This window comes from Melospiza georgiana, chromosome 24 (assembly GCF_028018845.1).
Source record: "Melospiza georgiana isolate bMelGeo1 chromosome 24, bMelGeo1.pri, whole genome shotgun sequence".
NCBI classification, from domain to species: Eukaryota; Metazoa; Chordata; class Aves; order Passeriformes; family Passerellidae; genus Melospiza; species Melospiza georgiana.
The window spans coordinates 9,369,338-9,392,379 of NC_080453.1; the positions used below are offsets into that span (position 1 = coordinate 9,369,338).

The window sequence follows — 23,042 nt, forward strand, 5'->3', positions numbered from 1 at the left end:
AGGGGCACAAAGCAGGGAAAAGCCTTCGGTGAAGGACAGAAACGTTGGTGAAAGGGGGAGCTCTGAGTTTGTGATGGCTGTGGGGAACGGGGTTTGTCAGCCCCCAAACCCCCTCGGCTCTGCGCTGCCTCTGTGCCACATGCAGGAAAGGGTTCTTGGTTTCATTTATATTTATTTTTAAAATTTATTTATTTATTTATTTATTAGGAGTGTTTGTTTTTTTGCCAAGCCCTGGCAGAGCAGTGACCCCGCAGCTCTCCCGGAGAGCCCTGGCTGTGCAGTGAGGGCAACGAGCGGCTCCAAGGAGAACGGGGAGGGAGGCAGGGCTGGCAGGGGGCACGGGCAGCCCCGAACCGGGCCGGGCCGGGCCGGGCCGGGCTGAGCTGGGCTCTGACCCCGCTGGGCTCTGACCCCGCTGTGCTCCCCCAGGACCCCGGGTCTCACTGTGCCCTCTCCGAGTGCGTTGTGGTGGGTGGGAATCTGGAATAAACACATTTCTCCGGCTTCCTCCTGCAGTTTGAGTTTAACTTCCTAATAAAGCGATTGTTATTTTCCTAACCCGGGGCTTTCCCTCTGCTGGTGCTGCTCTGGCAGTTCCTCCCCCGTCCCGGAGGCTCCGGGGGATGATGATTTCGGATTATTTTGGATAATTTCGGATTATTTCTGATGAAATTATCTCTGCTGCTGCGCTCCCCTCGGAGCTTTAGGGGGCTCCCCCAGCTCCCGGCCCTGGGGCCAGCCCGGCGGGTCCGGGGTGTGGGGACCGGGATGGGGGTCCCGGCCCGGACCTGGGCTCTGGTCCTGGGGCTGCGGCCCCGGTCCGGGTCCCGTTCCCGGTCCTGCGTCGTTCCCGGCCCTGTCCTGGTCCCATTCCTGTTCCCATTCCTGTTCCCATCTCCATCCCCGTTCCCGGTTTGGGCCCTGTCCTGGGCCCGTTCCTGTTCCCATCCCCATCCCCGTTCCCGGTTTGGGCCCTGTCCTGGTCCCATTCCTGGTCCCGTTCCTGTTCCCATCCCCGTTCCCGGTTTGGGCCCTGTCCTGGTCCCATTCCTGGTCCCGTTCCTGTTCCCATCCCCGTTCCCGGTTTGGGCCCTGTCCTGTTCCCATCCCCGTTCCCGGTTTGGGCCCTGTCCTGTTCCTGTTCCCGTTCCCGCTCCGGGCCCGCTCCCGGTTCCCGGTGGCCGGAAGCGCGCGGGCCCGCCGGAAGTGACGCGCTGCGGGCGCGCCCCGGGCATGGCGGCGGCGGAGCCCGGGATGAAGCAGTTCAATGGCGGCGGCGGCGCGCCGGACGCGGAGCGCGGCCGCTTCCCGCACTGCGTGGTGTGGACCCCGATCCCCGTGCTGACGTGAGCGAGCCGCCGGGGCCGCACCGGGGCCGGGCCCGGACGGGACCCCCGCGCCTCCCCTCGCCTGTCCCGGGAGCCCCGCGCTTCCCCCGAGCCCCTCCCGGGCCCTTCTCCCGGGTTCCCCCCTGCCCCTCCCGGGTCCCGCTGCCCCTCCCGGGTCCCGCTTGCCGTCCCGGGGCGGGCTCGTTCCGCGGGAGCGGGGGCAGGCCCGGTGCCGAGCGTGCTCGGCCCTGCGGGAGCGGAGCGAGCCGGGAACGTGGGAAGCGCTTTAGGAGCGCGGGGATCCGAGAGCAGCCCGTGCCCCGGGGAGTCTCGGTGCGTGCCTTTGCATCCCCGGGACCGGCTGCGCCTTCCCGGCCGAGCGTGGGCAGGCTCCGTGCAGGGAGGGCTCGGGGCTCCGCTCCGGCCGTGCGAACGCGGGGAGCTGTGGCTCCGGGGGCTGTCCGGGCACAGCCGGGCGGGTTTTTGCACCTGCTCTTCCCCCGGGCTCCCGTCAGGTGATGTTTGCCCAGCCTGGCTCCCAGGCGGGTACGAGATGTGGGGCGGGGTGTGCCGGCATCGGGAACGGCCCGGGAGAGGCTGCGCGTCCCCTCCTGCCGTCTCTTTTATCCCTTTTATCTCTTTTCTTTTTTGACTGCTTAAAAATTTCATCTCAGCCTTTTCCTGGAGGATTTTCCAGAGCCTTTTAAACATTCCTAACCCCAGCTGAAGGGAGTGCTGAAGGAGCTGCCAGAGCCACTGAGGCCCTCAGGGAGGGAGGAGAGGGAAATCGGGGAGATGAGCACAGCTGAGGGTGCTGGAGCAGGTGGGAGAGGGCTGGAACAGGACCTGGAGTATCCACTGCTATGGGATAGTGATGGAAGAGGCTGGCATGTAGGTGTGATGAGGGAAAGGGTTTGGGATGTAGGTCTGGTGATAGAATGGGCTTGGGACGCAGGTCTGAGGGAAAGGGAAAGGGTTTGGGATGTAGATCTGGCGAGGGCAGGGGGTTGGGATATTGGTGTGCTGCTCCCTGAAGCTGTAAACACCCATCAGGGAGAAGGTCTGTGAAACACTGGGATCTCTTAGAGGAGGGAATGCCCTTGCTAGAGCCAGGAACTCTGTCTGGAGAGCTGGGATCTGGGTCGCTGTGGGAAGCTGCAGCGCGATGGCAAGGTGGGCAGGGCGACCTGGTTTTTGGTTGCTGGAGTGGAAAGTCCGGTTTGTGCAGGATCTGATCTTTGTGCTTGGCTGCACAGAGGGGTTTGTGCGGCTCTGGGCTCGCCCTGCCCTGCCCTGCCCTGCCCTGGTGTGTGGAGTGTTTTGGGGTGGGTGTTCCCTCCCGGCCTCCTGCCGCGGGGCTGCGGCTGCTGCTTGGTGTTCTCCCTGTGCTCTGCTCCCTGCCAGCCCTTGCCCGGCCCAGCTGCCATGCTGGGAGCAGGGCCAGCTGTCCCCTGACGTGTCCCTGTCCCTCGCAGGTGGCTGTTCCCCATCATTGGCCACATGGGCATCTGCACCTCGGCTGGCGTCATCCGCGACTTCGCGGGGCCCTACTTCGTGTCTGTGAGTACCCCTGCGTGCCCTGCCTGCTCCTGCTCAAATCACACCTGCAGGGCCCTCCCAGGCTCTGGGCTCCTTGCTGCTGCTCATCTGGGGCTCATCTGGGAGTCTGATAAATAATGGCTGCTTTGGTCAGAAGGAGGGGAAAAAAAATCTCGTGTTCCAGTCTCTAAATTGGGAGTTCAGGAGTTAAATTCTCTGAATTCTGAGCAGCAGAAGTGCCTTCAGCTGCCTCAGCGTGGCTGTTTCTGTCGTGCTGTTCAGCATCAGGTGTGTGCCAGACTCAGGGTCCAGTGGATTCTGAAAGTAAGGACAGTTTTAATTTGGGATAATTAATGCTCCTAATAGACTGGGACATCTGCAGCCAAGAGTTAACAAAATATTAACACTTAAAAAAGGGAGGGGAACAAGGCACTTGTAGGTCAATGATGTCACTGAGTGTGGGGTGTAAACGTGCCCAGAGCAGGAGTATGGGAACAGGGGAACCCTAACCCAGGCACCCCCAGGATTGGTGTGGGGGCAGTTGGATCACTCAGCCAGCCACCTGTGGAACCTCCAGCAACAGCCATGCCCTGAATGTTGCCTTCCGCCTCCTGAGACAGCTCTCCTTTTGTTTTTGCAGGAAGACAACATGGCATTTGGGAAGCCTGTGAAGTAAGTGCTGTGTTTGTGTTAACCTGAGCGGCTGCCCTGCAGCTCCTGGGGACAGGCGAGCCGTGACATTGCTTTTCCTGGTGCTCAGCTGCCCTCCTGCACCTTGGTGGCCGCTGCATCTCTGCTTTTCAGGAAACCACATGAAATTAAATCGTTTTAGCAGCATGACAGCGACGTGGTGGTGTTAATAACCAGAGCTGTGTGGAGCCTTTGTTAGAGAAAAGGAAAGGAAAAGGCTAAACCGTTCTAGGATGATGTTAACAAGTGCTCTGGGTAAACACTGCCTGGCTGTGCTGCTGAGCTGGGGGCTCTCCCATGCTGCCAGTGCTGGGTTTGTGTTTGGAATGGCTGGGGGGTTCCTGTGGGGTGTGGGAGCAGCTCAGGGCTGTCCCCTGAGCTCTGTGATTCCTGGCTGGGGTGCTGAGCAGCCTTTCTGCTGCCCCTGCTTGTCCCAGAGCTTACAGGGGGATAGAATAGAAGAAAATAAAGGTAGTGTAGAAAGTAATCTTACCCCTAAGGTGCTGCAGCTGGGCCAATTATCAAAGATTAGGAGCAGGCCTGACTCTTAACAGGCCACAGCTGTAATCAATGAGAAGGAGAGTGCTCTAAAAGAGTGGGGTGGTGTTGAGAAGGAGCTGGAGTCAGTGGCTGCTTTGTGAAGAAGGGTCAGTGCTCTGAGAAGCTGCCCACGAGAAACACCAGGAAGGTTTGGAACCTTTGCAATAAGGAGACAGCAGCGTGGAACCCCTGCAATGAGATGACAACAAGAGCTGGGCTCCCTGCATTTCAGAGGCGCTGGGTTTGTCCAAGCCCTTTAGGAGTGTGCAGGGCCAGGAGCTGGTCTCTGATCCTGGTGGCTGCTTTGAGGCTGTGATTCACCAAGGAGCGAGCACCGGGGCAGGTGCAGCAGTAGAACCATGCCAAGGCAGCTGTTCTCACCCTCCCAGGTACTGGAAGCTGGATCCCAGCAAGGTTTATGCCACTGGTGCCAACGCGTGGGACACGGCCGTGCACGATGCCTCCGAGGAGTACAAGCACCGCATGGTACAGCCCCTGGCCGGGCTGGGAGGAGCGAGGGAGGGTCCCCAGGGGCTCCAGGGGCTCCCAGAGACGCTCTGGACTCCCATCCCCGGCAGTGTTCAAGGCCAGGTTGGAGCAAGGAGCTTCCAAGCCCATCCAACCCCAGCCATTCCCTGTCTCTGCAGGGGCTGGAAGGGATCCCTCCCCTCCCCAGTGCTTGGCTCCTTGCCACAAGGGTGAGACCTGGACTGGGAAACCTCAGGGACAGGATTTCTAATCCCTTTTTTGTGTTCCAGCACAACCTCTGCTGTGACAACTGCCATTCCCACGTGGCCCTGGCCTTAAACTTGATGAGATACGATAACAGCACCTCCTGGAACATGGTGAAACTGTGCTTCTTCACACTCCTCTATGGGAAATACGTCAGGTGAGCTGGGGAACAGCCTGGATTTGGCAGCAGAAGGGGCTCTTTGCTTCTCCTGAGCCCTCTGAGGCATCACCTGGCCCGTGGAGAAGGGAGAAGCATCCCCCCAGCCGTGGGTGGTGCTGTCACTGCCTGTGCTCAGCAGGAGAAGCAGGAGTGCTTGCTGGGTTGCACTAGGTGCTGCTCCCAAAATCCTGTTCCTGGCTGCTGGTTTGCAGTGCCTGGAATTTGGGAAATGCTGGCTAAAGCAAATCTCACTCTGTGTTGTCTTCTGGCTGGGGTAGGTCAGAACATAAGGTCACAGGATGGCTTCTCTCCAAGGATTACTGGTTTCCCTCCCCTCTCTTGGGTCTTGTTTACATAAAAACTGGTCTGATTTCCAGCTGCTGTGGAGCTTCCCACTGCACTGGGGAGGGAAACCCCGAGCTTTCCTTAAGGAAAGGCTCCTGAAGCTCCACTTCTGTGGAGTCTTCCCTGTCCTGGGAGAGCTGCTTTACCTGCTATTGAGCAAGGATAGCTCCAGCTGTCCTGGTTAAATCCACCAGCAGTTGGAATAACAAGCCCTGTGGTAATGGGGTTTCATTTTTTGTGGCCTCCTGTCACCATTCCTGTCTGTGCAGAGGTGAAATGGGCTTGTCTTTCACTTAGTTTAAGCTGGAAGGAGACTCCAGCCCTGTTGTTTGTGATATATTTATTGTGGTCCTGACCAAGTCTCAGTTTTTAACACCAAATTTCCAGGCTGGGGTGTGTGGCAGCGCCAGCAGCAGGTAACAGTCAGGCATTTGTCTCCTTCTGATTTCTCCAGCTGTTCTCCCATCCTTTTGTCTCTGCTGGTTTCTCACATTTAACCCTTGCCCCCTTTCCCTCCTGCAGCATAGGGGGGTTTGTGAAGACCTGGCTGCCCTTTGTGCTGTTCCTGGGGGTGATTGTGACCGTGGTTCTCACCCTGCACCTGCGGTGATGGCAGCCCTGACCCCCCATCCCTGAGCACACAAAGGAAGAAACTGTGACTGATCCAGCAGGATGGAGGCCCGGGGCTCTGGGAGCCTTTTCCAGGGAAGGTGGCAGCCCCACTCCATCGTGACAGCTCATTTCGTCTCCTGGAGCTGGCTTCTTTTCCTCCTGTTTCTGTTCTCTCGATGGTGTCTCCCCATGTCAGGGGTCTGGAAGCTTCTGCCCTCTCTCTGCAGCTGGGGAGGTGGGAGTGGGACCAGGGAAAGAGAGGGGTGGGCACCTTTGCTTTCAGTGCCAAGAAAAGCCTCAGGGCAGGCTCTGCCTCCTGCAGATCCACCTTGGGAGGGTCTCTCTGATCCCCTGCTTTCCTCCTCCTCCTCACCCGATGCTTCCTCAGTTCCTGGGTTTGCAGTTGGGAGTTGCTGTTTTCCCTGTGGCACACCTCTCCAGCAGCACACATTCCAGAGGGGAGGTGTGGGGTGCCCAGCACTCAGGGATGGCCCCAGCAGGGGCAGGAGGTGAGGTGGGACCCTGCTGAGGGATGCTCCATGGCGGGGCAGCTCCCCTGGCCCTGCTGGTGAGCCTGCACAGGCAGGGAGGCTGAAGGGCTGGCTGGGAGCAGCTCGTGGCAGGGTGCACCCCTCAGGAGCCTGCTGCAGCTTGGGGAGGCCGCCCTTGCTCCCTTTCAGCTTGTGCCAGAGAAAACATCACTCCCCTGCTTCTCCTCGGGCTCTCTGTTGCTAAATCTGGCGCTGCAGTCCTCACAAGCACTCGTTTCCCTTTGATCCCCGAGCTCCCAGCAGGCAGCAGCTGGGGCAGGGAGCTGAGCCTGGGGCTGGGGGAGCTCTGTGGGAGCAGCGCCCGAGCCTGGAGCTGCAGAGGGGCCGCAGGCACTGGGAGCTGCCTGTCTGGCTGGGCAGGGCAGAGGCTTCTCCTGCCTGGTGACTGGGGAATGGTACAGGGAGCTTTGGGGAGCGCAGCTGGGCACGGGGGCTGGGCAGGGATTGGGGTGGGGGGCACAGGGGTTGGTGTGGGGAGCACGGGGGCTGTGCAGGGATTGGGGTGGGGGGCACACCTGGGCACAGGGATTGGGGTGGGGAGCACAGGGGCTGTGCAGGGATTGGGGTGGGGGGCACAGCTCAGGTAGGATTGGCCATGGGGCGTTTGTCCTTGAGTGCCAGGCAGGAAGGGAGTCTGGCTGTGGCCTGGAACCCCTTGTACAGCTGGGTCTGCTCTGCAGGTGCTGGTTTTGGAGGGCTCTGAGCCAGGGGAGTTTTAACCCCAGCCTGTCATGTGCGGCTGAGCAGGTCCCTGCTGGCTGTAGAGGGGGAGAAAGCTTTTCCACTCACACCTTTACCCCAGTACCTGACAGGTTCCAAGGCATCCATTTCAGGGAGAGCTTGTGGCCAGCAGGAAAGCTTTCCTGGGGTCCCTGCCGTGGCTGCAGCTCCCTCTGACTGCAGAGCCCACTCACTCACTCACTGTCAGCCCGCTGGTTCTCACACCCCTCCCCGTGTGCCATTCCCTGACCTCTCTGGCCTTGTGGGAGGGTTGGGCCCCCCTCAAGCTCGTTTCTGTGCTTTTCCCTTTTCCTCAGTCACTTTTAAGCCACCCCTCACACCTCCTGCCCATTACTGTCCCTCTGTCACCCCGTCGTGGCCTTGCCCCCCAGCCTGGAGCTGCTCTGTGCCGTCCCTCCCTTCCCCTCCCGTGCTCAGAGCAGGGATGGAGGCGCTGGGGCACTGAAATCCTGATCAGAGAGAGCGGGGATGAGAGCACGGAGCGCTCAGGGAGCGCTGCCCGCGGTGCCCGGGGCTGGGAGAGGGCAGAGCTTTCCCTCGTGCTGATTTCAGAGCGATTCCTTGGAGTGCCGGGGCCGGAGCCACCCTCAGCAATAACCCCGAGCCCTCCCGTCCGTGTTTTATCCACGAGCTCTGCGAGAATTGCCAAAGCTGAGACTTGGGGGTGTGGGGGGGCCCCTGGAGTTCCAAAACCCCACTGTGAAATTCCCTCTTGTTTGCTCCCGATGCTTTTTACCAGAGCGGAGTTTGGAATGGCGAGGGCGAGCCCCCATCCCTCATCCTTTGTTCCCTTCATCTCTGTGGGGCGCTGGATTTCTTTGTAAATATTTAAACTCTGCTTCTGTGGTTTCATAATCCCGACGGCAGGGAAATAAACTGATTTCTGTGGATATCTCCCGGTGCTGCATCTCCTCCCAGCCCTCAGCCCAGAGCGGGGTTGGCATCGGGGTCTCGTGCCCCACCAAAGGATCCTGGAGCTCCCACACCTTTGGCTTTGTGAGCTCGCCCTTTTCCCTGCTCCAGGGAAAACTCCCAACCCTGCTGCTGGGAGGGAGCTTGGGGGCAGGAGAATTCCCCATCCCTGCAGTTCCTGGGGTTTAATGCTGGGGCAGGGGCAGCCAAGTGTTCTGGGGTGGGAGATGCTTTTTTCCAAGGCTGATTCCCTTCAGCTGTGAACAGCCTCCCTTTTGTCTGTGTCCTTTTTTCTGGAGGCTCTGCTTTCCCAGCTCCTTTCCCTTCCCAGGGGAGGGCACGCCTGGCCTGGCCCTGGGGCTGCCAGGAGCAAAGAGCCAGGCTCATTTTCCCCTCTCCCAGCAGGGTCTGCTGCCTGAGCTGAGCAGGGAGAGCTGTGCCTGCTGACTGCAGATGCAGCCGCTGATTTTCTGTTCCATCTGATACCCAGGGGCTGGAGCTGCGGGCAGGGAGTACATCAGCCTTAAGATGGGGTTGTGTCCGAGGCCAGGGGATTTCACGGCGCAGCCATTTCATGGGGAAGCACCTGGATCTCCTGCTCAGCCCTGCGGGCAGCGAGCCCAGCTCCTGCGGGCGGGCAGGCGGCTCCCGGGGCTTTATCCCCACACAGCTGTCGCTGCGAGGGGAGGCGAGGTGAGGCTGCAAAGCCCCGGGACCGCCTCCCGAGCCTGGCAGGGTTGTCCAGGCAATCTGCTGCTGCTGCTGCCGGAGCTCAGGGGCTCTGGCATAGGTGGCCTGAGCTGGGGGGTTCAGGGCACTGGAGGGGAGCAGCCGGGCCCCGTGTGCCCCTCTCGGGTGCCTTGGGCAGGGGGCTGCTGTGCCAGCCCTGCTCCCAGCGCGGCCCTGGGAGCCGGGAACGCTGCAGGATGGATGGAGCATCAGGATCCTCCACTGGCACATGGCCTGAGCGGGGTCACTGCATCCATCCATCCATCCATCCATCCATCCATCCATCCATCCATCCATCCATCCATCCCTCCCGTGTGTGCCACCATTGCAGGCAGTGCCGGGTGCCACATCACCGGGCCTGGCAGGGCAGAGGGCACGGGAGACTGAGATCCCAGCAGAGGAAGGGGCCAGGTGTGCCCTATCCCTCTGGGGACACACTTGGCAGTGTCCAAGCTGGGGTGCTGTGCTGCAAGGGCTTCCCCACCACGCCAAAATCCACTGCTGGGGCTCCACCCGTGCTCCAGCCCCTGCTCCTGCCTCAGTTTCCCCCCAGGAGAACCAGACTTGCCTGAACCTCCCAGACCTGAGGAGCAGGTCCTGGAGGGGAGCAGGGCTCAGAGCAGGCTGGGACTCGCCCCGGCCAGGCTTGGGGCTGCCCATGCTGTGCCCAGGTGAGACAGAACCTGTGCCTGTGCCCACGAGCTGCCTGCAAGGAAAACCATCCCCGAGGGCTGGCCTGGCACCTGGCCTGGGTGTGCCAGGGTGTCACTGGGTGTCACTGGGTGTCACCGGTTGGTGCAGCTCTGTCCCAGCACCCGAGGCTGTGGCTGAGAGCCAGCGCCCTCTCTGCACCCCGGCTCAGCAGGGATGGGGTGGGACACACTGCAGGACGTGTCCTGCTTCTCCTCACCCCCTTCTCCATCCCAAAACCGCTCCTCACTGTGGGTGCTGCAGAGCAAAGGGCCCAGGGTGCCCAGCAAGGGCTTGGTGCCCACCTGGGGTCGCCCAGAGCTGAGCCCTGAGGGGACTCAGGTGTCCCCACACCCCTGTCCCTCTGCAGAGGCCTGGCTCCTCTGGGACCCCCCCAGAACTGAGCAGCTGTGCCCTGCAAGGGGACAGGGAGGGAGGGGAGTGGCCCACAGAGGGACAGACACACGAAGCCGCTGCTGAAGTCTCATTTCCTGAGACACCAGGCTAAAAATAATCCCCTTTTCTTGCGGTCCTGTGCTCGTCAAGTGCTGCCATCTCACATCAGAGCTGGGGGGGAGCCTGTCCCCCACGCCCAGCCAGCTGCTCTCCCTGTGGCATGGAGGGAAACTGAGGCACAGGTCCTGCTGTGGTGCTCCTGCCAGGGTTTGTCCCAGCCTGGCACTGCTGGGCCCACCCTGCATGGTCCTGGCTGCTCAGGACCCTGGCCATGCAGAGCAGGATGGAGGCGGTGTGTTAGTGCAGTACCACAGTGGTGGGGCTGCATGTGTCTGTGGGACAGGGAACGTGGGGCTGGGGGAGCGTGGGGTGGGGTGGGAGGGGATGGGGGGAACCACGGTTTGGGGAGGGGGCTGGGGCCGTCCCGTGGGCTGGGAATGCCTTCTGGGATGGGGGCACCCTGGGCATGGGGTCCTGCAAAGGCCCGGGGACCTGGGGCTCCACACTGGCCTTTGGGGTGGGGGCTGCAGGTGGGCAGGTGTGCTGCAGGTGTGCTGCTCCCCCTCCCCAGCACAGACAGTCCCCCCAGTCCCCCCAGACACTCTCCTGGGAGTCCCAGAGCCACATCCTGCCCCCAGCCCCCGTGTGGCCCCAGGGTGGGACATCTCCCCCCCCTCCCCTTTTCCACACCCTGGAGTCTCCCCCAGGCTCGGGGTCCCCCGTCCCGGGCCCATCCCCGCCGCGCCGCCCCTCGGCGGGCGCTGCCGCCGCCCCGTTCAGCCCGGTGCAGCCCGGTTCAGCCCCGTCCCGCGGCGCTGCCGGCTGCAGTCGCTGCCTCGGTGCCGCCGGGTGCGGAGGCGCTCCCGGGGCTGCGCTGGAGTCACCGGGCACGGCCGGGCCGGGGCATCGCGGGGGCACGGAGAGCGCACCTGGGCAGGTGAGGGGGGCTGAGCGGGGCCCGGGGGGCTCTGGGGGGGCTCTGGGGGCCCGTCCCGCTGCTCTGGCCCCGCTCGGGGCTGCGCCCCCTCCTCCCCGTGCCCCGCTGGGGAGCCTGGGCTGGGGGCGCCGCTTTGAGGGGTGGCATTCCCTGTCCCCGCGCTGTGACACGGACCTGGGGCTGACCCGAGCCCCCCGATGGGCCCCTGGTGCCGGGAGGAGCCGAGGGGGGCTCCGGGCAGCCCTGGGACCCGCCTGCGGGCTGGGGGCTCACCCGGGAGGGGCTGGCTGTGAGGGCACCTTGGGGAGGGGGCCTGGGGGGCGTTCCACGTCCCCCCTCCATCTTGTGGGGCTGCCTGCAGGGAGAAAAGGGGGGCGGGCGGGCCCCGGCTGCGGCTCGCTGGGGAGGCTGAACTGGTTTGACTGGTGCGGGGCGGGGGCCGGGGCCAGCACCCCCGGGGGCTCCGCTGCTCCCGCGCGGCTCGGTCTGGGACCCCGAGGGAACGGGGACGCGGCAGCCCCGGCTCAGGCTAAGGTGACATTTTTAGGTGGTGGCTCTGTTCCGGGGTGCGGGAACCCCCCCGTGCGCCGGCGGTAAACAGGATACGGGCGGCGGCGGCGGGGAGACAGCGGCAGCATCGCCCCCGCCCCGGGAGAGACGGTTCGTGCCCCCTGGACCCTTCCTGACCCGTGAGAGACGGTTCGTGCCCCCTGGAACCCTTCCTGACCCGGGAGAGACGGTTCGTGTCCCCGGGACCCCTCCTGACCCGGGAGAGCCGGTTCGTGTCCCCTGGACCCCTCCTGACCCGGGGGGAGCTGGTTCGTGTCCTTGGGACCCCTCCTGACCCGGGCAGAGCCGGTTCGTGCCCTCCAGACCCCTCCTGACCCGGGGGGAGCTGGTTCGTGTCCTTGGGACCCTTCCTGACCCGGGAGAGACGGTTCGTGCCCCCTGGAACCCTTCCTGACCCGGGACAGCCAGTTCGTGCCCCCGGGACCCCTCCTGACCCGGTAGAGCCGGTTCGTGTCCTTGGGACCCCTCCTGGCCCCGGGGGGAGCTGGTTCCTGTCCTGAAACCCCTCCTGATCCCGCGGAGAGCCGGTTAGTGGCCCCGGGACCCCTCCCAGAGCCATGTCGGGGCCGGTGTCTGAGATCCCAGGGGCACCTGTGGGGCAGGGGACAGGCTGGGACAGGGCCACCCGTGGGGCGGGCTCAGGGTCACCTCTGGGGCTGGGACAGGGCCGCTGCTGGAGAGGGGACACCGCCGGGCTCGGCTCTGTGGGCGCCCAGAACCCGGGGCGTGCCCGGGGGGTGCCCGGGGGGGGTTCAGGCTGCTCCTGCCCCACGGCTGCCGCAATTTCCTGCCCTGGGTGGCTCCAGGCAGCGCTTTCCCAACGCCGGGGACAGGAAGGGCCGCGGTGAGGCAGCGCCGGGCATGGGGCAAGACCCTCTGGAGGTGCGATGGGCCGGGCACGGCCTCAGCCTGGCCCGGCTCAGCCCAAGGCAGGGACAGCCGAGCCCCTTCTGCCATCTGTCCGTGTGCCCTGGCAGCCGGCGAATCGCTGGGAAAGCGGCAGGGGCAGAGCCAGCCCTGAGCAAACACGCTGGGCAAACAGCGGCCGCGGGCAGGGCCGGGCTGGCGCGGAGCCGGCAGCGGGAGGAACGGCCCGGTGTGCCCGGGCTGCCGGTGCTCTCACCGGGCACCCTCGGTACCGGCGCGGCGTCCCTGGGCTGCCCGTTCCCTTCACCGGGCACCCCCGGCACCGGCCCGTGTCCCCGTTCGTGGCCGGGGGTGTTCAGGGGGTGTTCAGGGGTGCGGGCTGAGCTCGCCCCCTTGTCCCTTGTCCTTGCAGCGGGATGAGCGGGGGCGCTCCCCCCCAGCTGCCCCCGGCTGTCTCTCCCGATGCTGGCGTCGCTGGTGCACGCCCGTGGCGCTGAGCCGCCCCTGGCCCCGCGCTGTCCCCGCGCTGTCCCCGCGCTGTCCCCGCCGCCCCGCATGGCGCTGCAGCCCGAGGAGCTGGACCTGAGCTTCCTGACGGAGGAGGAGCGCGGCTGCATCGCCCGCGTCCTGCAGCGGGACTGGCAGCTCCGCCGGCGGGAGGAGGGCCGCGTCAGGTGGGCGGGGGTCGGGGGCACCCTTGGGGACGGCGTGGGGTCCCTGTCGGGGTCACCCTTGGGGACAGCGGGGAGCCCCAGCAGCAGCTCCCTGGCGTCTGAGAGAGTTCCCCGTTCCCAGAGCAGCCAGACCGAGGGTCCCCGGCCCACCGGGTTGATGGGGTCACCCCTGAGCTCAGGGTTTGTCACACCAGCACCGGGGGTCCCACAGGCCCTGGGGAGGGGTCCTGCTGTCCCCCAGGCCCTGCTGCGGCGGCTCCATCCCCTGGGGAGGCTCTGGGGCGGTGGCAGAGGGGCCGATGGCAGTGCCAGCCTGGCGGTCCCAGCGTCCCCTCCCGCCCACCAGCAAACTCCGCAAGTCGGTGTCGGACCCGGCGCGGCTGCGGAGCCTCACCGGGGACTGGTTCAGCGACGCCCGCGCCCAGCGCCACCAGCACCCGCTGGGCTCCGACCTGGTGCGGGCCTCCATCCGCCGCAGGAGGCGGCCCCGGGGTACGCGGGGGGCGCGGGGGCACCGGGACCAGGGGGGACCGGGCTCGGCCCGCTGAGCTCCCCAGGAACGGGGGGGACCGGGCTCGGCCCGCTGAGCTCCCCAGGAACGGGGGGGACCGGGCTGGGGCCGCTGAGCTCCCCGGTGTCGGCGGGGATGGGGGGGACCGGGCTCGGCCCGCTGAGCTCCCCAGGAACGGGGGGGACCGGGCTCGGCCCGCTGAGCTCCCCAGGAACGGGGGGGACCGGGCTTGGCCCGCTGAGCTCCCCGGTGTCCCCAGGAACGGGGGAGCTGGAGCGCGGCCCCAGCCTGGAGGCCATCGATGAGCCGCTGGCAGAGGACAGGGAGGATGAGGATGGTGCCTTGGAGACGGACGCGAGGTGAGGAAGGAAGGAAGGAAGGGCAGCATCACCCCGCAGGTGCCCCAGGGCTGGTGGCGCCTCACTGGTGCCCACTGGGGCTGGCACGAGGGGGCTGGAGGGGCAGAGCCCCCTGTGGAGGGCACGGTGCAGTCAGGGCTGGTGTCTGCCCACGTGTCCACCCCTGCCCCCACCATCCCAGCATCTGTCTGTCCACCCTCCCACTGTCCTGCTGTCCCTCTGTCCATCTGTCCCAGTGTCTCCCACTGTCCTGGTGTCTGTCTGTCCACCATCCAGGCCAAACTCACGGTGCTCTCTTCCCGCAGTTCCCCCCCCAAGGAGGTGCAGGAGGCCCCGGAGCCCCAGGTGGGTCCCTGCTGGGAGCTGAGCAGTGGGGTTCACCCTGCGGCACCCCAAGCGCCATTCCAGGGTTGTGCTGCACTTGGGGCGATGGGAAACGTCCCACAAAATGTCCCGTGGGTGTCCCTTGGGTCATCCCTCACCCAGGAACACAGAGGGGAGGCCTGGGCTGGGGGATGAGGGGGTGCCGGGGGTCCCCTCTGACCCTTTCCCTCTCAGCCCAGCCCCCCCGGCCCGGCTGTGGAGGGGAGCCGGGGGTCACAGCCCGTGCTGCAGGGTGACAGCCCCCCGAGGGAGCAGGACAGCCCAGGTGAGTGGGAGGGGGTTGGTGCTGGGGGTGCTGGAGCCCCCCAGCCCTGCAGGGATCCCCCTCCTGCCCCCCGAAACTGTGGCCCTGCAGGGATCCCCCTCCTGCCGCCCCCGCCCCTTGGACCCCCGCCCACCCCTTGCCTTTGCAGGTGACACGGGGGGTCCCTCCCTGGGCCCGAGCAGCACCGAGGAGGAGGAGGAGGAGGAGGAAGAGCCAGACTCAGCACAGAGCAGCCACAGCGCTGGGCAGGTGGGATGGGGCTGGGGGACTACATGAGATTGGGGGGCTGGAGAGAGTCGTAAGGAGTTTTGGAGGGGTATGTGGGGTTTTGGGGGTCTGGAGGTGTCTGTCTGGGGTTTTGGGGGTCTGGAGGTGTTTGTGTGCTGTTTTGGGGACCCGGGAGGACTGGACAAAGCCAGCACAGCATGAGCTGCACCCAAGCACCAGGCCCTGCTGGGAGCTGGCTGTCCTCAGTGGGTCTGGGGGCCCAAGGGGGGGTGCTGACCCCTCTTTGCATTTCCAGAGACCAGAGACCCCCCCAGATCAGACGGATCAGACGCCCCCAGACCCACTGGCCCCACAGAACGGCCACACGCCCCCGAGGCTGCTGAGCAGCTGCTCCTCTGTGTCCAGCCTCAGCTCCTCCACGGTACCGGCACCGGGATGGGACGGGACTGGGCTTTGGGCCGGTGCGGGGCGGGCGGGGGCCACCTCCCCATCGCCCCTCGCTCTTTCCGCAGCTGAGCGGGAGCCTGATGAGCCTGTACAGCGAGGGGGAGCTGGGCCGGGTGCCCGTGCGGGGCTGCGTGCAGTTCTCCCTGCGCTACCAGGCGGCCGAGAAGGAGCTGCAGGTGCACGTCCTGCGCTGCCGCCAGCTGGCCGAGGCCAAGAAGCAGCGCTCGGACCCGTGAGTGCCCCCGCCCCGCGGCGCTGCCCAGGGAGCCCCCGGCCCAGCGCCCCCAGCCCCTTTCTCGGCCCCAGGTACATCAAGACCTACCTGCTGCCCGACAAGTCCAACCGCAGCAAGCGCAAGACCGCCGTGAGGAAGAGGAGCTTGGACCCCGTCTTCAACGAGACCCTCAAGGTTCCTGGCCCTCCTTGGGGTGGGCTGGGGGGTCCCCAGGCTCAGACCGGGTGGGTGGGGATGGGCAATCTCACCCCGTGTGCCCTCCCCGCCAGTACAAGCTGGAGAAGAGGGACCTGCAGGGCCGGACCCTGAACCTGTCCGTGTGGCACCACGACAGCCTGGGCAGGAACCTCTTCCTGGGCGAGGTGGAGGTGGCGCTGGGCACCTGGGACTGGGCCAACACGCGGCCCGAGTGGTTCAGCCTGCAGCCACGGGTGAGCAGCCCCCCTCCCGAGCCCCCCGTGGGCGCAGTGCCCCCGTAACCCCCCTGTGCCCCTCAGATGCCCATCCCCTCGGACGGGCTGGCCAGCCGTGGCAGCCTCAACCTGGCACTCAAGTTCATCCCTGCTGGCTCGGAAGGTGAGCGGGGCCCGTGGGCAGACGGGGGGTGGCATGGCACAGCACGCCATGGCACGGCACGGCATGGCACGGCATGGCACGGTGCCCCTGACCCCTCTGCCCCCAGGAGCGGGGATGCCGCCCACGGGCGAGCTGCACATCTGGGTGAAGGATGCTCAGGGCCTCATCCCGCTGCAGAGCGGCACCGTGGACGCCTTCGTGCAATGGTAAGGGTGGCGGTGGCACTGGGGACACCCGGGGGCGGCTGGGGCGCCCCCTGACCCCCGTGTCCCCCCAGCTACGTGCTGCCCGACGACAGCAAGGCCAGCCGGCAGAAGACGCGGGTGGTGAAGCGCAGCCTGAACCCCCTCTTCAACCACACCATGGTGTACGACGGCTTCCAGGCCAGGGACCTGGCCGAGGCCTGCGCCGAGTTCACCCTCTGGCACCACGAGGCCTTCTCCAAACGGCAGCTGGGCGGCATCCGCCTCAGCCTGGGCACCGGTGAGAGCAGGGGCTGTCCCCGGGCTGTCCCTGGGCTGGCCCCAGGGTGTCCCCAGCCCCCCGTTTGTCCCCAGCCCCGGCGCTGACGCGCTCCTCTCCCCGCAGGCAGCAGCTACGGGCTGCCCGTGGGCTGGATGGACTCCACGGCCGAGGAGCAGAGCGTGTGGCAGCAGCTGCTGCAGCAGCCCCGGCGCTGGGTGGAGGCGCTGCTGCCCCTGCGCACCGACCTGGTGCCCCGCGGGTAGCCCCCAGACCCACGGAGCGCCGGGGCCGTGGGACTGTGGGGTCCGGGCGGGCTGGGGTCTGTGCCCTCCCTCAGCAGCAATGAAGGGGCACCAGAGGGCACAGCTGGCGGCTGTTCGTTGCTGTGGGCACATCTGGTGGCTTTGTATTGCTGTGGGCACCTCTGGCGGCTTTGTATTGCTGTGGGCACATCTGGTGGCTTTGTATTGCTGTGGGCACCTCTGGCGGCTGTTCATTGCCCTGGCCAGCATCCCCTGCCTTCTCCCTCCGCTGTGGGGCTGGAGCTGCTGCGCCCCACTGCTCCCGCTGTGGGGCTGGAGGTGTCTGTATGGGGTTTGGGGCACCTGGGGGGACTGGAGTCACGCACTCATCCTCACAGAACAGACCCCTCTCTCAAACTGCTCCACAGCCCTAGGGTACTTTAACCCTTTAATCCACTGCCTAAGCATAACTAATTTCCTCAACGGAGGACAAAACTTTGCCTCTCACCTGGCTGACCTTTCCTTCCACGCCCGTCCCTCCAGCCCCGGGGGCACGGGGGCCCTGCTCTGCCAGGGTGCCCATTCCGTACTGGGGTGCCCCACACCGGGCTGCCCCATCCCCTGGGACCCCACACCGGTTCCCAGTCACTGGGGGGACTGGAGTCACTTGGGACCACCCCCCAGTCCCACCCTGTGCCAGAGCAGCCAAATCCACAAAGGCATTTTTGCTGTCCCAGGCCTGCTGGGGCTGCGGGGTGACAATGACACGGACACCAGAAATTACAGGAAAATCCTTTATTGGTTTCTGTGCCCCCGGTATGGGGCTGGGGTCCCAAAGGGTCCCCCGGTGCCCCCCATGTGCCCTGGTCCCTGGGTGCCCTGGCCAGCACAGGGTGGGGGCCCAAGGAGGGATTCAGGGCTGGAGGGGCCCCCGGCCCAGCGGCACCCCTGGGAGCAGCCGGGGGGGCCCAGACCCCCGGAGCCCCCCCAGGCACCGTGCAGGGGGGTCGGGGGGTGCCTGTCCCCCCCCGGCTCCTGGCCTTGCATAGTCGTGGTGGGGGCTGTGTGGGGTTGCAGCCCCCTGGCCGCGGGCAGGGGGACACCAGCGGTGGCCTCTTCACTGGGGGGGCCACGACAGCGACCCCAGCCCGGGGGGCTCAGATCCTGGGGGTTGGACAGAGAGGAGACGTAGCAGGAAAGGGGCTCCACCCTGGGGGTCCCGGCCCCTCACAGCCCCAGGGGGGTTTGGGGTGTCCCACCCGCGCCAAGGGGGAGGGTTGGACTGCACTGGAGGGAGGGGGGGTCCCCTGCACCCCTCCCCACCACAGTAACCCCCGGACACAGCACAGACACCGCCTGGCAGAGTTTAATGGGGCAGCCCAAGCTACAGTGTCACCCCACAGCACACGGCACGCACCCCCTCCCCAAAACAGCACACAGAGAGGGTGGGGGAGAGGGACCCCCGAGCCCCCCAGAGCACACAGAGGCACAGCAAAGCACACAGCAAGGCCCTGGCTCCGCTCCCCGGCCGGGCACGGGGCATCCGGGCAGGGCTGGGAGCTCCGGCCGAAATCCTGCGGGGAGCAGCACCCGGGAGCCCCGAGGGGACCCCCAGCCCCATGAGCCTCGAGGCTGTGGGGAGGCAGGGGGGCAGGGGGCGCTGAGAGTGGGAGGGGGCTGCTGGGGCCAGACTGGGGGGGCCAGACTGGGAGCCCTGCGGTTCCCGTGCTCGCAGGGAGGCTCAGGGTGGGGCTGGGGGCACTGGGGGCACTGGGGCACCTCACCCCAGGGGCAGAAGGGGCTCTATGGGGCTGCCCCCGAGGGGCTCCATGCCACAAAGGGGGCCAGGGGGAACCCCCTTCCCTTCCCTCCCTAACAACCGACAGGAAACAGCAAAACCGGTTGGGAAACGCCGTCATGCAAACCAGCAGGGAGGGCCCCGTCCCCCGTGCCCGGGGAGGGCGAGGCAGGGGTGAAGCTCTGGGCATGATGGGGTGGGGGCACCCCCTCCCCTCTGGCCAGCACCTACTGGTTGTCCTCTCTGCAGCGTGGAAGGAAAGAGAGAGGGGGCACGGCCCCACATCAGACACAGCGACCCTGGCACGAGGGGACAGCACCGAGACCCCCTGGCAGTGCCCAGGGACACATCTGGGACCCCCCTGGCAGTGCCCAGGGACACATCTGGGACCCTCCCAGCCCTGGGGGGGCTCAGAGCCAGGACCCAGACAGACAGACAGACAGGCAGAGAGGGCAGGACAGTTGGACAAGGGGACAGGCAGGGGGATGTGAACCCTCCATCTCCCAAACCATCCCCTGAAGCGTGGGGACAGACTGGCACAAAGAGCCACGGGACAGAGGGACACAGGACAATCGGACACAGGACAGAGGGGACACAGGACACTCCCCAGGTGACCCAGTCCTGACTGCAGGGATGGCTTGGCCCGGGTCCCCTCCCTCCCTCCTGAATCCCGGGAAGCTTGGGGCAGCCCTTACAGCGTTTGGTAGGTGCTGTCCTTGGACTTGATGAACTTGAAGAGGAAGAAGGCGACGGCCTGCAGGCACAGCACCAGCACCATGCCCCCGATGAAGCTGGCCGTGTCGAAGCCGGGCGCGTGGAACTCGGGGCTGCCCGTCAGCGGGGCACTCGTGGTGGTGGTGGTCCCTGGTGCCAGGGAAAACTGGGGTTCGGGCAGCCGTGGGGGCTGCTGGCACCCCTGACACCAAAGAGAGGGGATTCGGGGTGCCAGGGGTCCTGAGGGAACCGTGGCTGCTCAGGGAGGGATGGCAGCTCCCACCTCGGGCCTGGGGTGTCCCCACCAATCCGAGGCGGCTGGGATGGGCTCAGCCCCGTGCCAGAGCAGCTGGAGCTGCAGGAAAGGAGCCAGCAGCAAGAAGATCCCGGCGGATCAATAATTCAGCAGGCCCCAGGCTCTGGTTTCCTGCTGTGCTCTCCAGTTCCCCCTTACTGGAAGAGGCTCCTGCTCCACTCCCAGCCAAGGCAGCTGGCAATTCCCAGCAAGGCTGGGGTCAGGGCTTGTTCCTGATGGGTGCCATGAGTGCAGAGAGAGGGGACAGGGGCAGGGCTGTGACAGGGACAGCGGGGACATCCCTTGGCCCAGCACTGAGTCAGCTCCGCTCATCCCTCCCAAAGGGACGTGAGCTAGAGAGGGAAGAGCCTTGCTGGGACAAGTCCCTGGGGCACCCAGGACCCCACCCCACGGCCCCCCACCCCTCCCCAGAGCCACTCACTCGTGGGGTGTGTCACTGGCTCCTTGCTATGGGGCCGTGGAGGCTCCTCCGTGTGGGACTTCAGCGCTGGAGAAGGCAGGGACAGAGGGCAGGGGCTAAAGGGGTGCCAGGGGACATTGCCCCCCAGCCCTGCAGCCATCCCCTCCTTCCCGTGGTGGGATTTCCCCCCCGTGGCCCCGCAGCAGCAGCAGCAGCAGCTCTGTCCCCAGGCCAGAGGGTCTGGGGGCTTTGGGCTCGGGGTTACCTCGGCACAGGGCGCTGCTGTTGTAGAGAGCACAGGTCCCCTGCACCGCCGAGCCTCTCTGCACGCAGCTCCCCGCTCCTGGGGAAAGGAGCAGAGTTCCCAGGGATCCCGGGCAGGGCAGCCAGCCCTGCCCAGGCACCCGAGGGCTTGGGAGGAGGGGGTTCATTCCTGGGCTGGGTATCCCTGGGGGTCAGGGGGCTCAGAGCTGCACCCCGCAGGGCAGAGCCCCAGGCAGGGCCTTTGGGAGCAGCTGAGATGGGGAAAGCAGCTGGGACGGGGCACCCAAGGGTGCTGGGAGCCACCACCCCGGGCGCTGGGGCTGGGGAGGGCTGGTGGGAGCCCCTCTCTGTGCCCACCCAGCCGAGACCCTCAATGGCTCCCTGGGTGTCCTCAGCCCCTCACCTGGCTCCCTGGGTGTCCCCAGCCCCTCACCTGGCTCCCTGGATGTCCCCAACCCCTCACCTGGCTCCCCGGGGGTCCCCAGCCCTCACTGGCTCCTCGGGGGTCCCCAGCCCCTCACCTGGCTCCCGGGGGGGTCCCCAGCCCTCACCTGGCTCCCTGGGTGTCCCCAGCCCCTTACTGGCTTCTCGGAGGTCCCCAGCTCCTCACCTGGCTCCCGGGGGGGTTCCCAGCCCTCACTGGCTCCTCGGGGGTCCCCAGCCCTCACTGGCTCCTCGGGGGTCCCCAGTCCCTCAATGGCTCCCCGGGGGTCCCCAGCCCTCACCTGGCTCCTCGGGGGTCCCGCAGCCCGCCCAGACGCAGCCGGTGCCGTTGTGGGGGTGCCCAGCTGTGCACAGCTCGCAGGAGCTCAGCTGGCCGCACTCTCCTGCCAAAGCCGGGGAGGGGCCGTGAGGGCAGCGCCAGCACCCAGGAGGGGGCTGCACCCCCAGCCCCAATTCTGGTGGGGCAGCAGGAGGGAGGAGGACACATCCCATAGCACCAAACCCGTCCCCGTGGGGTGTTTGTAGCATCACCAGCCCTCCAGCGAGGGGACGGCCCCAGCTGCAGCTCCCACCCAGCTCACACCGGGCCCCCCCATCACCCCCAGCGCAGGAAACTCCCCCGGCATGGGGATCTGGGGTCCTTGGGGGAGGCTGGAACGAGAGCAGCGCAGCTCCAGCCCGGCCGGGGTTACCCGGGCAGCGTCCCCGCTCTGGCCGCCCCGGCCCTCCCGCGGGACCCCCGTTCCCGGCCCGGTGAGTCACCGGTGTGTGCGGAGCCGCTCTTCCCCCACCCGCGCTCATCATTAATTTACAGCGCTGGCTGCGCAGGGAGGCTGCGGGAGCCCTGCCCGCACCGCGGCCCGCGCTGCCCATCCCGGCAACGGGCCCGGGGCCGCTCCCCACGCTGGGTGCCCCGGGCCCGCCGGGCAAACCCTCCGGCAGGGCACGCCGGAGCGGGCACCGGGAACGGAGCGGGCACCGGGAACGGAGCGGGCACCGGGAACGGAGCGGGCACCGGGAACGGAGCGGGCACCGGGAACGGAGCGGGCGCAGGGAACGGAGTGGGAACAGGGAATGGAGCGGGCACAGGGAATGGAGCGGGCACCGGGAATGGAGCGGGCACCGGGAACGGAGCGGGCACAGGGAACGGAGCGGGCGCAGGGCACCGTGCCGGCAGCGCTCCCCTTTGGGGCCACCGCTGCAGCCCCCCAGCTCTTAGGGCCCCCCAGACCCCTGCGCGGCCGCAGGAAAGCCCCTTCCCCTCCTTGCCAGGGAAAGCCGAGGGGGCGCAAGGCGCGGGAAGCGGAGATGCTGCGGCCCCATTGCCATGGCTACGGGAGGGGGGTGGGCACGCCGCTGGCCCCCCCTCCGGCATTCGGAGACCTGCCGGGAGCCAATGGGAAAGTAGGACTTTGTTCGCAAGGCTTTGGGCAGGTTTATAATTTATTTTTATCGCGGCAGGCGCAGGAACAGACGTGTGAGCGCAGCGCCGTCAGCTCCCGCTCCTGCCGCCAGGTGTGGGGACGGAGGGAGGGGGCGGCCCAGGGCACCCCCCGCCCCCAGGGGCGCTCCGGGAACACGCGTGGGACAGGCCAGGGTGGAAACGTCCGCCTGCAGCAGCCGGGGCTGGGAGCGGGGAGCAGGAGGAAGCCCGGGGTTTGCATAATTAATGCCCGGAGTTGCAGCGCCTCGGGAGGGAGGGGACGCTCCGCTCCCGTCTCCCCGCCACGAGGTCCCCACACTTTTTGGGGAGGACTGGGGCCCTGCTCGCCGCTCATCCCGCGCACCCCCCTGGCCCTCGGGGGTCCCAGCCCGGAGCACGGACGGCAGCGGGGCTGGGGTCCCGCTCCCCCAAACCGAGCCCGGGCGACCGAGTTCCGTGGGGGCGAGAGAACCCCTGGGACAAACCAAACCCCACGGAAAAGTTGGGCTGCCCCGGAGCTGCCGAGGCCCGCGCTCCCCTCCCCGGCCCCGGCCGTACCTGCGCGGGTGGGAGCGGGTCCGTGCGCGCACAGCAGCGCGCACAGGAGCGCGCAGCGCAGCGCCGCGGGGCCCGGCGGGGCCATGGCCCGGCCCGGCTCGGCTCGGCCCGGCGCGGCACGGTCCCGGCGGATCTCCCGGGAGAGCGGAGCGCAGCAGATGCGCGCCCGCGGGAGGCGGCCCCGGCGGCGCGGGGGAGGGGGGGCGGCCCCGCCTCGGCCCGCCCCGCCCCGCCCCGGCGGGCCCGGCCCGGGCTGGGGGGGCTCTCACGGGGCGCGAACCCCCCATGGCACCCACCGAGCCCCCACCCACCGAGCCACCGAGCACCCGGGAGAGCCGGG

At 66.7% G+C, this 23,042-nt stretch overlaps 3 protein-coding genes across 5 annotated transcripts; 2 read left to right on the top strand and 1 right to left on the bottom strand.

The window, feature by feature from the left end:
• Positions 1 to 1,227: 1,227 nt before the first annotated feature.
• On the top strand, positions 1,228 to 6,922 carry TMEM222 (transmembrane protein 222). Its single transcript, XM_058040460.1, has 6 exons — positions 1,228 to 1,346; positions 2,804 to 2,888; positions 3,508 to 3,539; positions 4,487 to 4,583; positions 4,856 to 4,986; positions 5,857 to 6,922. Exons 1-6 carry the CDS (start codon positions 1,234 to 1,236, stop codon positions 5,942 to 5,944), a joined length of 546 nt encoding a protein of 181 aa, XP_057896443.1. The 5' UTR covers positions 1,228 to 1,233; the 3' UTR covers positions 5,945 to 6,922.
• A 6,032-nt stretch (positions 6,923 to 12,954) lies between these two features.
• Positions 12,955 to 16,936, top strand: SYTL1 (synaptotagmin like 1). The gene is made up of 14 exons (XM_058040075.1): positions 12,955 to 13,073; positions 13,420 to 13,565; positions 13,844 to 13,943; positions 14,249 to 14,288; positions 14,502 to 14,592; positions 14,741 to 14,841; positions 15,116 to 15,241; positions 15,333 to 15,499; positions 15,574 to 15,676; positions 15,772 to 15,933; positions 16,000 to 16,078; positions 16,185 to 16,284; positions 16,356 to 16,561; positions 16,667 to 16,936. The coding sequence occupies exons 1-14, from the start codon at positions 12,955 to 12,957 to the stop codon at positions 16,804 to 16,806; spliced, it is 1,680 nt and encodes a 559-aa protein (XP_057896058.1). The 3' UTR covers positions 16,807 to 16,936.
• Positions 16,937 to 17,576: 640 nt separating this feature from the next.
• Positions 17,577 to 22,787, bottom strand: CD164L2 (CD164 molecule like 2). 3 transcript variants are annotated; one of them, XM_058040198.1, is made up of 6 exons: positions 22,703 to 22,787; positions 21,003 to 21,104; positions 20,279 to 20,356; positions 20,035 to 20,100; positions 19,279 to 19,447; positions 17,577 to 17,949 (listed from the first exon to the last, which is right to left on the bottom strand). In XM_058040198.1, exons 1-6 carry the CDS (start codon positions 22,785 to 22,787, stop codon positions 17,943 to 17,945), a joined length of 507 nt encoding a protein of 168 aa, XP_057896181.1. In that variant the 3' UTR covers positions 17,577 to 17,942. The 3 variants fall into 3 exon arrangements, with proteins under 3 accessions (XP_057896181.1, XP_057896180.1, XP_057896182.1); XM_058040197.1 differs by lacking the exon at positions 17,577 to 17,949 and adding an exon at positions 17,956 to 18,826; XM_058040199.1 differs by lacking the exons at positions 17,577 to 17,949; positions 20,035 to 20,100 and adding an exon at positions 17,956 to 18,826.
• Between the last annotated feature and the right edge of the window lie 255 nt (positions 22,788 to 23,042).

Bases quoted from the DNA above. Each gene is read 5' to 3' on its own strand.
- TMEM222 (XM_058040460.1), top strand. From the start codon at position 1,234: ATGGCGGCGGCGGAGCCCGGGATGAAGCAGTTCAATGGCGGCGGCGGC. The intron at 1,347-2,803 runs GTGAGCGAGCCG...TGTCCCTCGCAG, and splicing joins ACCCCGATCCCCGTGCTGAC to GTGGCTGTTCCCCATCATTG. The intron at 3,540-4,486 runs GTAAGTGCTGTG...TCACCCTCCCAG, and splicing joins GCATTTGGGAAGCCTGTGAA to GTACTGGAAGCTGGATCCCA.
- SYTL1 (XM_058040075.1), top strand. From the start codon at position 12,955: ATGGCGCTGCAGCCCGAGGAGCTGGACCTGAGCTTCCTGACGGAGGAG. The intron at 14,289-14,501 runs GTGGGTCCCTGC...TTTCCCTCTCAG, and splicing joins AGGAGGCCCCGGAGCCCCAG to CCCAGCCCCCCCGGCCCGGC. The intron at 15,500-15,573 runs GTGAGTGCCCCC...TCTCGGCCCCAG, and splicing joins AAGAAGCAGCGCTCGGACCC to GTACATCAAGACCTACCTGC.
- CD164L2 (XM_058040197.1), bottom strand. From the start codon at position 22,787: ATGGCCCCGCCGGGCCCCGCGGCGCTGCGCTGCGCGCTCCTGTGCGCG. The intron at 21,105-22,702 runs GTACGGCCGGGG...CGGCTTTGGCAG, and splicing joins ACCCGCTCCCACCCGCGCAG to GAGAGTGCGGCCAGCTGAGC. The intron at 20,357-21,002 runs GTGAGGGCTGGG...TCCTTTCCCCAG, and splicing joins CGGGACCCCCGAGGAGCCAG to GAGCGGGGAGCTGCGTGCAG.